The 12,246-nt window shown below is 41.9% G+C and overlaps 1 protein-coding gene across 1 annotated transcript; it reads left to right on the top strand.

Moving 5' to 3' along the window:
• Window positions 1-2,596: 2,596 nt before the first annotated feature.
• On the top strand, window positions 2,597-12,246 carry LOC308333016 (butyrophilin-like protein 10). Its single transcript, XM_080789188.1, has 5 exons — window positions 2,597-2,718; window positions 4,956-5,309; window positions 7,743-8,030; window positions 8,913-9,004; window positions 10,991-12,246. Exons 1-5 carry the CDS (start codon window positions 2,640-2,642, stop codon window positions 11,093-11,095), a joined length of 918 nt encoding a protein of 305 aa, XP_080645314.1. The 5' UTR covers window positions 2,597-2,639; the 3' UTR covers window positions 11,096-12,246.

The following is a 12,246-nucleotide window of genomic DNA, read 5'->3' as shown; positions in this document are numbered from 1 at the left end:
TGGTATCCAAACAGGAGAGATATCTTATTAGGGATAAACAAGGGAAATTGATTGAAAGTGATGAGCTCTGACAAAATCAGATTGTATGAAATTGTCAAGACGCCTGGACATTTGGAGAGACAGGTGGAACCCGTTCCCAGTAATATACTTAACAAACTGTATATAAATTATTACGAAGCAAAAGAACAAACGTTTTGTTTTTTTAACTAAAATGATGACTATTGTATTGTTGTTTTTAACCGGCCTAGCTTTGCAAAGTAATAGTTTTAATGTTCTGACATCTGTCCACTAGATGGTGCACTTTAACCACTGTTTGTTCCTTATCGGCATGTTGCAGGGCTTACCTGATGTATTGTAGACAGACCATTTTGAATCACCAGCCACCAGTACCTAGTGAATGAGGACAGCCTATTCTTCCAAGTGGAATGCTTTATTGGGTCGTCCACTCTCACAGTTAACAGTTTTTGTATTGAGTTGTCAAGTCAATTTTATTTATATAGCACATTTAAAAACAGTTGACCCAAAGTGCTTTCCAGTTGCACAGAGCATTAGCATACGGCAAGCGAAAAGCGAAATGCCAAAAAAACAAATAGGAATCATTCTGAATATTCTTATCTCGCCCCGTGTCGTTTGGACGTCCACAGACGAACGCACCTCTCGGTTCCAATCCTTATGACGTTTCCAGACGATTTATGTACTAAATGTGCGCGCGCGTGTGAGAGGCACGCTAAACTGTCAACACTTCTACAATAAGCAACAATATAGCTGACTGTCAAACATCATTGTCCAATGTTCTTTCAGAGCAGTGGTTCTCAAACATTATGCATACAGTATACACAGCACATAACCCAAAGTCTGCAAATACTTTGAGTGTGCATATCCCCGGGTATGGACTAGTCAATATAATTTATAATAATCAATTGTTGATCATCATCATTGTTAGCGTTGCTATTCAGATGTAATTCAGTCAGGAAGTAGACAGCTATTTTTCTGGTTTGGGTTTGTTTTGGTTATCGTCGTTAGCACAGTAGCTAACATTCAGAAACTTGCAGCTGCTGAAAGTGCCCCGAAACGTGGAGAATAAGCGTTGCTATTCAGATGTAATTCAGTCAGGAAGTAGACAGCTATTTTTCTGGTTTGGGTTTGTTTTGGTTATCGTCGTTAGCACAGTAGCTAACATTCAGAAACTTTCTGCTGCAGCTGCTGAAAGTGCCCCGAAACGTGGAGAATATTCGGCAGAATCTTAAGAAGATTCGCCGCGCGACGACTCTTCTTCAGATTCTGCCGAATATTCTCCACGGTTTGCCGACTTGTCTTGAGAAGTCGGCAAAAAGGGTAAATCCGCCGAGTGTTCTTGTTACCGTCTATCCACAGTGCAATAGTAGAACATGTAATACAATCATAAAACGGGCCAAGCAAACACAAATAACAACAAAAACAATGAACAACAATAAACAATAACTTCACCACTGTATTAAAAGCCAGACTAAAAAGGTGTGTTTTCAAGTTGGATTTGTGCGTGTGTGTGTGTATGTGAGAGAGATGTGCTTGAAATGTACTGTAATTATGCAAACTGTTAATAAATACTTCAATCAATCAGACAAAACATTATTGCATTAAGGCTATAGATATATATACCGTGTGTGTGTGTGTGTGTGTGTGTGTGTGTGTGTGTGTGCGCGCGCGCGCGCAGTAGAGTCACATGGCTCTGCAGAGTGCATTTCACGTCATAGCCCATAGTCAGACGGACCCGCCCACTGACGCGTCTCTCTCTCTCCAAGAGGTTAGAGACAGTGATTCACTGAATTCGGATCAAGTAAACGCCTGTATTTTTCAATTTTGAAATCATGATGTGGATTAATTTATCTCAACGTTGCCCTCGTAGTGGTAACATCATGGACCAGCTTCTTCAATATATCAATCAGGTAACGTACAACATTACAAACACAAAATGTAGTGGACCTAGTTTTGGAACTTTTGGTATGGACAAAAACTAGGCAAGATGGCGGACCGACCGACCGACCGTCTAAACGAGTGTAATGCTTCATCTTGATGGTGTCGTCCACTAGCAACAGTTACTGTTGTATTGAGTTGTATGTGCTTTCATTTTAAATGTACTATATTCTACACATACTGTTCATAAATCGCTATAGCTGCCTGCCCTAGTGCCCTACACATTTTAAATGTTTTGTGGAGTCTAGACTCGAGCAGTTAACATTTTCAACAGCTCTCTAATTATTACTGTGTCTTTTATGAATAACACACCATAGTCTTAATTTATTTTAGCCGTCGTCTAGTGAATTCTTGGGGCCGATTCATTCTCCTATTTTACCGCTTTTTCGGCGCTGCGTGCCGAAATGATTTCATTAGCACGGAATTGTGGAATTGTGGCGTGTATTGTCGAAAGCCTGGTCTGTGGTTTTCCACTCGCTGTGTGCATTGTGCAACGCCAGTACGCCACCTAGTGGTGGGACCTAGCACTGCCCCCTAGTAACCTCCCCTCGCCTATCACCTCCCCTAGTCGGGCTTGACTCACCACCAGGCAACTAGTGATGTGCCCAAAGTTGAGGCAACAGTTTCTCCTACCACCTCTGAGGAAAAGGCGTTACGACTATTAGGTTACCGTTCAGATCAGAATAATGATGCACATCCAGTACTTTTTCACAATGTCTTTTCGCGTAATGTGTTGGATCATCTGCTACGTCGCGTGTGTGAAAGGTAACTTTAACCCTAATATGTATATCGTTATCTGTAGCACCTGGCAGGAGGGTGCATCTCCACCTTACATAGACTGTAAGGTGGAGATGCTACAGGTAACTGACTGCCTAACATTTCTGTGTAAAGGTGTTTTACACAGTCCAGCCACTTGTATTGCATAGGGTACCAGGATGTTAGAGACAGGTGGGTCATATGTGATTAAGTGACTGGGATTTGATTCAGTAAAGACTACAAGGCAGCCCTGTGTCCGGTGTGTCTGGTAAATGTGAATAACACTACAGGTGTACATTAGAATCCATCGAGTTAAAAGGTGGAAATCGAATCAGTCGATCGTTTAGAAAGATGACCAGATCCAAACTGTTCATTTGAGGGACAGAAATGAAGCGGATGAAAGTAGCTCATAACGTTTCTATGGTGGATTTTTATTAAACAAAAACTTGCAGATAGAAAGAGGATAATTCAAGCTTTTCGTACAGCTGCAATGTTGGTGAGTTTAACATTGTTTAATGCAATCAGACAGGACTTTTCTGTTTGGATGAGGGCCAGAAAGTGGGAGAGTAGGCTTCATCAGGACCGCCATTTTGTGCGACATTTTCGACGCGTATCCCCCCCGCCCCAGGATTAGCGGGGGTTCATGTGGTTAAGATTCAATCATGCTGCTGATATTTTCATATATTGTCAAGGTTGTGCACTGTTTTCATATTGCTGGATAATGGATATAGCCTAATATTAATTTATTGATAATAATCATAGGCCCATTGTTATCCAGTTTCTCTGTGATCCGGTGAGTCCCACGTCGTCAACGTCGTCGTTGTAGCTGTCATCAAGATTAAAAGCTGCCTACATAAGTTAAAAGTTCATTTATAAATAACTACATAAGTTCATAATGTTTTTTGTTTCATGTCAATTTCATGTTTCTATGTGTTCTACTTTGTTTTCAATGTGTTTTGGGGTAATTTATGTTTGATTGATTGACTAAGGTCACTTAAACCTCTGAGCAGTGGAAGCCTGATCTGCTGATTGAGCAAGGGTGTTTTGGATCACTCATAATTAGCAGAGCAATAAAAACATAAAAGACAATATACATTGAGTACAATATTCTCATAGAGAACAATAATGATAAACAATACAGGTTACATTTGTGTTACCTACACCCTACCCTACGTTTTTTACAACCAGTACATCATATTGTGACGACCCGCCTCCCTCAATCTTGGTCGGCTTTCTCCATGGGGGGAGGAATGTGACGGCCAGAGTCACTTGTGACTGGCCGGGAGGAATGTGACGACACATTCCTCGTCACATGGAGAAAGCCGACCAAGATTGAGGGAGGCTGGTCGTCACAATATTTCAATCAATCAATCATTGACTCCAGTCGACATTCGACTGGAGTCAATAATTGATTGATTGAAATATGATGTATTAACAGTTTGCAGAATTACAGTACATTTCAAGCACAGTTAACTGTGAGTGGACGACCCAATTAAGTATTACACTTGTGTACAACAGGGTCCACTTTGTTCAATTCATCAAAACATTTAGATACGTACAAATAGACAGACTATTTATAGGCCTTGAGAACTATACCCAGAGGTTGCCTACAGTCCCCTGGACTGTCAGTCTGTCACTGCACTGAGTGAGCGTATACAGGGCTAATTTTATGTTGGCATGATGTTTGCGTTACATGCCAATTTTGATTGATTTGAGTACTTTCTGCACTGTTTGCAAATTGTACAGCTGTACGATTATACAATGGTGCTAAAAGGATAACTCAGAAAGCCCTCCTCGAGGGCTTGTTTCCATTGGTGATATATTTGTCCCATCGCCCAACCTTATATGTAACACATTGATCTTTCTTAATTAAATGTTAAGTCATTTGTGATTATACACGTATCACATTAAAGCGCTTAAATAAAACGGTCATACTTTTAATTTAATTTGTGAGCGACTGCTCACCCTTTTGCACATAGTATCCAAAAAGTAAAGGTCTGCTAAAGAACATTTTATTTTATTTTATGTTGTATCTTGTATTGACCGTTTTGTCATTAGCAGCAATATACAAAATGAAGATGCACCGTACAATCAAATCACGGACGGCTGAATCGTAATCAAATGGAACTTGTGAGGCCAGTGAACATTCACACCTCTAGCAAACGGCATAGCCCGCATCCATCCAAATGAAGATCAGATATTAACAATAACATCGCTATGCATTTCTTTGCTTTGTCTTTTTTAAGGAGCGCATCGCCTGGTGGTCTGCCCGTCTCGCCCCGTGCTGGCCACGGTGGGGGACACGGTGGTCCTTCCCTGTCGCATTGTGCTGCCCGTCAACGCTACAGACCTGACCACGGAGTGGAGTAGAACGGACCTCAAACCCGAGTACGTGTACATCCACCGGAACGGCTTTGCGGAAGAAGACCGGAACATGAACGAGCAGTACCGAGGACAGAGGTGCAGCGTGTCCGAGGAGAAGCTGGCCGTGGGTGATCTGTCGCTGGAGCTGCGCGGGGTGAAGTTCTTTGACGACGGCACGTACCTCTGTAAAGTTCCAGACCTGCACAGCAGATCCTGTTTGACCAATCTCCACGTCGGTAAGGGTTCACAGAATCACCACTTGATTGAATACTTTTATTAGCACAGTGATGTAAATAGGTTTTCCATGTAATGGGTCCCGGGGGCCGGGACCCAGGGGTGGTCTTTTAGATGGGGTTTTATTTGGGACCCCGCCTGGACCCTCACAACGCTCACAATGCCTCGCATTGTGACAATATTGCTGTTTTCACAATACTACACAAACTAAATAATACCTCACTGTCCTACAATTCCAAGTGCTTCTCAGTGTGGGGTAGGGTTTAATCCCGGGTAGAAAGGCACGCAATTTCCCAACCCGGGAAATGGCTTCGGGACCCGTCGTCCCGGAGGTTGTTGTTTTTTCTTGTTAGAAATTACACAGTGTTTGCACACAGTGGGCGTTCTTTCCCCTGGTCAAATATCCAATCTGAACACTCCCATCATTTTCAATCATGTTTGATGATATTTATATGGAATTATGGATCACACTCGAGGGCTGCAACGGGAACGGGAGCCAGCGGGACCCAACGTAAATGTTGAGTTCCCAAAGTGGGGTCTGGGGACCCCCTGGGGTCCTCGAGGGAGTTCCAGGGGGTCCCCAGCTAAATGATAGTTACGAACCAAATGGGTCAAATGAGTGTACAAAGCATTTGTTCCATTTGTACACTCGGAGTTAAATATATACATATATATATAAATGTACTTTGATCTTACGATATACATTGGGGTCCCAGAGAGAGAAATGGGGGGCCGTAGCCTAATTCAGGTCAAACCGGGGGACCTTGAAATTAAAATGGTTGAGAATCACTGCTAGTGCCATAAAAATATTATCTTATGGGTGTCCTTGCCATATATTTTCTAATGGGGGACCGCAGGCTAATGAGTGTCAATTTGACAAGAAGAAGTTTGAGAACCACTGTTTTCCAGGGACATTTTATGAGACCCACTTCAACGATGTTCGAGTAGAGTATTGCATACCAGGTAGTGCTGCCAACAAATATTCCATATTCGAATGAATATTCAAATGTAAAAAAAATAATAGAATAATAGAATATTTTAAATTAAGATTCGAATAAAAAAAAAATAACGTTCAAAAATTGTTATGGCGAGACTCTGTGCCACGTAAACTAATACATTATACAAAAATTAGGCTATTAAGATCATTATGAATCATTCATTTGATCTCGCAAGACCTCTTTCTCAGCACCATACAGGACCGGACCATATAGATAAAGACAGTTTTACAGCATATTATTCCGCAATATTCATATCATATTCATATTAAAATCATATACGTTCGACATTCAAAATTGTTCGAATACATGTGGTGTTTTAAAAGGACTATTCGAATATCATTTTTGGCCAATTCTGGCAGCACTAATACCAGGACCCCCGGAAGGTGACATTGATTGCAATCCTTTCTCAATTTAGTGAGTCTAAGAATGCAGGCTATTTGTATCGCTGAAACTACAGTTCGATACACAAGGTCTGCTAAGATGATTTTATACCCAAGACGAACACGTTTTGGTCAGTGATGAGAAGTGCATGGCAGTAGAAAAAGAAAGCCAGTCGCGTCGTCTCGTCTTGTTCATTGACCGTGTGCTGGCACTGCACACGTTACGGCCGCACACTTCGTCGTACGACGGGGGTCACAGACTCACAGTCGCACACTGGAGGAAATCTGATCTACTATCTCCCAATGTGTCGCAGAGCCGTTCTCACATTAACTGCTTCTGTCGCACAAATATAATATCGGCAATCAATCGACCAAGCGCCCAGCCATGGAATACGATAGCCGAGTGTAGATAATGTTAATACTTAATAATAATAATAATAATAATAATAATATCTCAAACTTATATAGCGCTTTTCTGAGTACCCAAAGACGCTTTACATGGGGGGGCTTTACAGAGGTAACAACAAATTAAAAACAACTTTTAATAGAAAAAGGAAAAATAACACTAAAAGCTAAAGAACATTAAAAGACAGTGAAAAGGGTTAGCTATAGGGAAGGCAATTTTGAAGAGGTGGGTTTTGAGGGTGGATTTGAAGGTTTGAAGGGTGGGGGCATCTCTGAGTGCCTTAGGGAGGGCATTCCACAGGGTTGGGGCAGCAAAGGCGAAAGCTCTGTCCCCCCACGTACGGCATTTGGTTTTGGGGACGTCGAGGAGGTTTGCATCACCAGACCTGAGGGAGCGAGAGGGGGCATGGCGTTTGAGGAGGTCACAGAGGTATGGGGGAGCCAGGTTATTTAGTGCTTTGTAGGTGGTCAGGAGTGTTTTGAAGTGGATTCTTTGTTTAACCGGTAGCCAGTGAAGGTCACGGAGGACAGGTGTAATATGGTCTCTGGAACGGGTACTGGTGAGCAGGCGGGCAGCTGAATTCTGGACATATTGCAGTTTATTGAGGACTTTGGAGGTGGTGCCGTTGTTGATTTTCTTTTTGTTTTACAGGTAATGTGTCTCAGCCAGAGATCTACTCGGCTGGACCAAAAGACGACGGCTTGTCTTTGACGTGTGATTCTGGGTGCTGGTACCCACGCCCCGAGATGTCCTGGCTGGACAGTGAGGGCACCGTCCTCGCTGCTGAGGCCTCGGTGACGACGTACACGCCTTCTGAACACTGCTATGCTGTCCAGAGCAACCTGACGGCGAGGGGAACCGGCAATTTCACATGCAGGGTTCACCTCGCGCACATCAACCAGACCGCTGTGGCACACCATGACGTCCCACTGATCCCAGGTATTGTTTTACATCCATCTCTAATATTCTTTTTTTTTTAACCCATTCTGACCTGAGATCAGATTCATACGAGGCTTCCACTGGACACACACTGGTCTGATGAACCCATTCTGAGATCAGATTCTAAAAAAATGTCAGTCGTTCTTCGATTTTTCAAAAATAGCAGACCTACAAGCTCGTAGCGCGCCACTCGGTGGCGCGCTATGAGCTTGTAGATCTGCTATTTTTCAATAGCTAAAGCACGACATGATGCCAACACCAAAATGGGTTCCCGTTCAGAATGGGTTAATAATATTTGTTTTTATTTGGAAAGAGCAATACAATATAGATATCATTTTTTACATATGACACAGGAGCCATCTCTAATATTCATATATTTGTTGGGTTTATTTGTTTCTGTTCATTGTGATTGTCTACACGGCAGTAGGTTTTCAACCTTTTTCATATCGAGGTCCAATTATTTATTCTGCATTTGAGCCACGGATCACCATTTGGTGAGATTTAGCCTCTCGGACCCTAATATGATGTTGTTAGATTATGTGCATAGTAGGGATGACGGGCAAACATCAATCGAAAATAACAATTATTCTACATTCTGTAATTGTGTTGTAGACTTCTTGCAAATTCAGTAATGCAGATGTTTAACAATAATGTAACTTGAGAGCGTAAAATGGTTTAATTTCACACTCAAGAGTTAAAGATCGAATAAGGGTCCATTTGGTACTTAACAACTTTGCTGGGGGACCACCTGGAACCCCCTCAAGGGACCACTGGTGGTCCCCGGACCGCTGGTTAAGAACCACTGGTCTAAAGTCATAGGTTTATTGCTACTGTAGCCGTCTGTACATGCAAAGTGATTTTGATTTGTGTCGATTCCTACAGGTCTGAATGCAGGACAGATCATAGCTCTCTGCGTGGTCGGCGCTCTCATCTTGTTGGCAGCCGCAGTTGGATCTGTTGCAGTTGGAAAAAGGGTATGTTTTTTTTGTTTGTGTGTGTCTGTTAAAGTGTTCTATATTCTTTTCACATATTAATTAAAAACCTTGCTAAAGACTTGAGAGGGGTCTCTCTCTCCAAGACTATGACTTTTAGTGAACTGAAAATCAATTTTCACGTCTGTATAACATTTTTAGTCGGGACGCGCCATAAACGAGTGGAATTTCCGTAGCACTTGCCCTAGTCTCGACAACCGTGCAGGCTAGCAGGATAGCATGTTATGTAGACGGATGCATAGTGTTTAATCTACTGTTGGACGGAGGATAGCTTTCTGCTTTGCTTTATGATCCTGGATGATTATTATCCTGGATGTATTTGATGCATTACCTTGTGGTTTTCTTGGTTACTGTAAGTGGCTTTGGATTAACCGAGTGGCGCGCGACGAGCTTGTAGGTCTGCTATTTTTGAAAAATCGAAGAGCGACAGACAAGATATTTTTAGAATCTGATCTCAGGTCAGAATGAAAACTAGTGTCAGGATGTAGAAGACATTTTTAGAATCTGATCTCAGGTCAGAATGACCTGAGATCAGATTCTAAAAACTGCCCACAGCCCTCCTATGAGACACAGACTGAGTAGAAAACAATCATGCCCGTTCATCATGATTATTAGTGAGGACCTATTATATGAAGATAAGTTTAAAAGTGGTCCTTTACACAGAGGAACTGGAATTCTATAAAATGTGAGCTGATGAATGAATCTCCCGATTGGATGAAATTGGCAACCCACCTGAGAATGTATTATCTGTATTAATTGAAGAGAAACGCAATGATCACTCAGGACTATTGAGCTTTAGCCTTTTTTAAAGCAGGGACAACCCACCTCAAACCATAACCGCTAGTCGGACTAATGCTCCGTCAGAATTACATGCGGTCCCCAAAAGGTTTCTGTTAAAGAAGGGACAACCCACCTCAAACCATAACCGCTAGTCGGACTAATGCTCCGTCAGAATTACATGCGGTCCCCAAAAGGTTTCTGTTAACACTTTTATTTTTCAGAAATGCATTTGATATTTCCATCTATCTATAATGGTAACTAACTATTATTATTATTAATGGCCATAAAAAAAAAGTCCTGTTCGTGAACCTTTGCTGCACGTCTCTCCCCCTCCCTCTTTGTTGTCTTATCTTCACATGACACTTATCAATAAAGGCAGAAAAGCCAAAAACAAATCCAGATAGTTTTCACAGATACTGTGGATGAAATAATAATGCCTGACCGTCAATGGCTTTGTAGCCTCGGCTGTTAGTGGGGAAGGAGGGCTCACCATTCAAGATTCAAGATTCAATAATTTATTTGCCATGTCAACAAGTTGATAGGAATTTGTCTTGGTTCATACTCAACATATACAGACAACCATAGATACACAAACAAGAAGGACAGTACAATACAAAAACAAAAACCAGCAGCATAGGAAATTACATTCAGTTTTTTAAAGTGCTATTATGCATATACTATGAGTTCAGATGTCTAATGGCTACGGGGTATAAGTGCTATCCCTGAAGCGACATGTTGAGCTCTGGATACTTCTCTATATCTCCTGCCTGATGGGAGGAGATTGAAGAGGTGATGTGCAGCTAATGTACTTTCACCAGCTAAAAAGAAGAAAAAATCAACAATGATTTCAATATAAATATAATGACGCGTAAAGCCCAAAACACACCAATTCAACTACCGGTAGTAGCATGTCCTTGCAACAGAACATTTATTTTACTTTTTTTTTATTTTCTTTTTTTTATGGAGGGACAGGCAGTAGGCTGACAGGAAATGGGGAGAGAAATGGGGTGGGTGATATGCAGTAAAGACCGTCGTGGATCGGAATCTGATCGGAATCCAGTCTGTATCGGATTCGGTATTATATGCAAATAATCGCATCTGTCATAATTTCAATACCGTGCATTTCTAATAACGATGTGAACGTGAAGACCACAATGTTTCGCTGACACTCTTTTACATCTCTATTAGATGTGGTGCCAGGAGGACCATAACCGTGACCCAGAACCTGCCCCAGAACTGACCCAGAACCTGACCCAGAACCTGACCCAGCTTGACCAGGATGCTGGTCTCTGATCTACCATACTGTTTGGACAACATGACATTTTATTCATACAAAATAGGTTCCAAAAAATACAAAGTGCCACATTAACACTGTAGGATAAGAATCATAATGAAGTTTTAGGCAATGTTTTATTTCATACAAGCAAATGTGATGTTGCATCCTTTTTAATGAGGAGATTCACAGTATCATACATGTTTTAACAGAACACCACCATCATTACCGCAGTCAAAGTGATCTCAAAGGTCAACCAGAGAACTCGTTTCTTGGGCAGGATATCCCCTTATGTCAACAGCAGTGCTATGAGGACCTTGGCCGGTGCCCTCATCCAGTGCCACTTTGACTATGCGTGTACGTCATGGTACAGAGGCATCTCCACGCTTTTGAAAACAAAGCTGCAGACCTCCCAAAACAAGCTTGTGAGGTTACTACTAAAATTTAACCCCAGGTCTCATCTTGCCTCTCATTGTGTCTGGTCTTCAAGATCCTAGGTTCCTCTGTTCCAGAGTACCTGATGGGCTACCTGCCCAGAGTGAGGGATGCTCACAGGTACTCAACCAGAGGAAGTCCTTATGATCTAGTTCCCCCCAGTTTCAGGACACTCATGGGAAAAAATGCTTTTTTCTACGCAGCCACTACTCTGTGGAATGCACTCCCTCCAGCCCTGAAATCCCTAAATTCTATTGCAATATTGAAATCCCTAAATTCTATTGCAATATTTAGGAAAGACCTGAAATCATCTCCATCATCATCTCCATCTACACACTCTCTGGTCATAGTTAGCTTCCGACCCTGGATAGCCCATCTCCCATGCTCAGGACTATTCTCTCAGGGTACCTCTTGTCCTATGTATATAGCTCCCAGCCTTATAGTTTCATGTTACAAAGTGGACCACAATGGAAACAAGCGAAGGCTTTCTTGTGTCCAAGTCCATTTGGCGTTTTTTAAAATTATGTCATTTTCTGTAATTTTCTTAAACTGCCAATAAAGTATTCTATCTATCTATCTAGTCTTCCACAACCAACATGGTATATGTACAATTATGCAATTCAATCCCATCGGTTACAAAATACTTGAAGGTATTGTCTTATTTTAAATAGTTCACAAGTTGCCTTGAAGTTTTATACAGTTGTAAACGGTCTTTAATTGTTGTAACACACAGGCA

The sequence above is a fragment of the Protomyctophum bolini genome (assembly GCF_963924005.1).
Source record: "Protomyctophum bolini genome assembly, chromosome: 18".
Taxonomy (NCBI): Eukaryota; Metazoa; Chordata; class Actinopteri; order Myctophiformes; family Myctophidae; genus Protomyctophum; species Protomyctophum bolini.
Note: the sequence above shows the minus strand (reverse complement) of the source record. Positions and strands in the feature narration are given on the sequence as shown.

Excerpts from the sequence above, each read along its gene's own strand:
- LOC308333016 (XM_080789188.1), top strand. The coding sequence starts at position 2,640 with ATGATGCACATCCAGTACTTTTTCACAATGTCTTTTCGCGTAATGTGT. Across the intron at positions 2,719-4,955 it reads CTACGTCGCGTGTGTGAAAG|GAGCGCATCGCCTGGTGGTC; the intron begins GTAACTTTAACC and ends GTCTTTTTTAAG. Across the intron at positions 8,031-8,912 it reads TGACGTCCCACTGATCCCAG|GTCTGAATGCAGGACAGATC; the intron begins GTATTGTTTTAC and ends CGATTCCTACAG.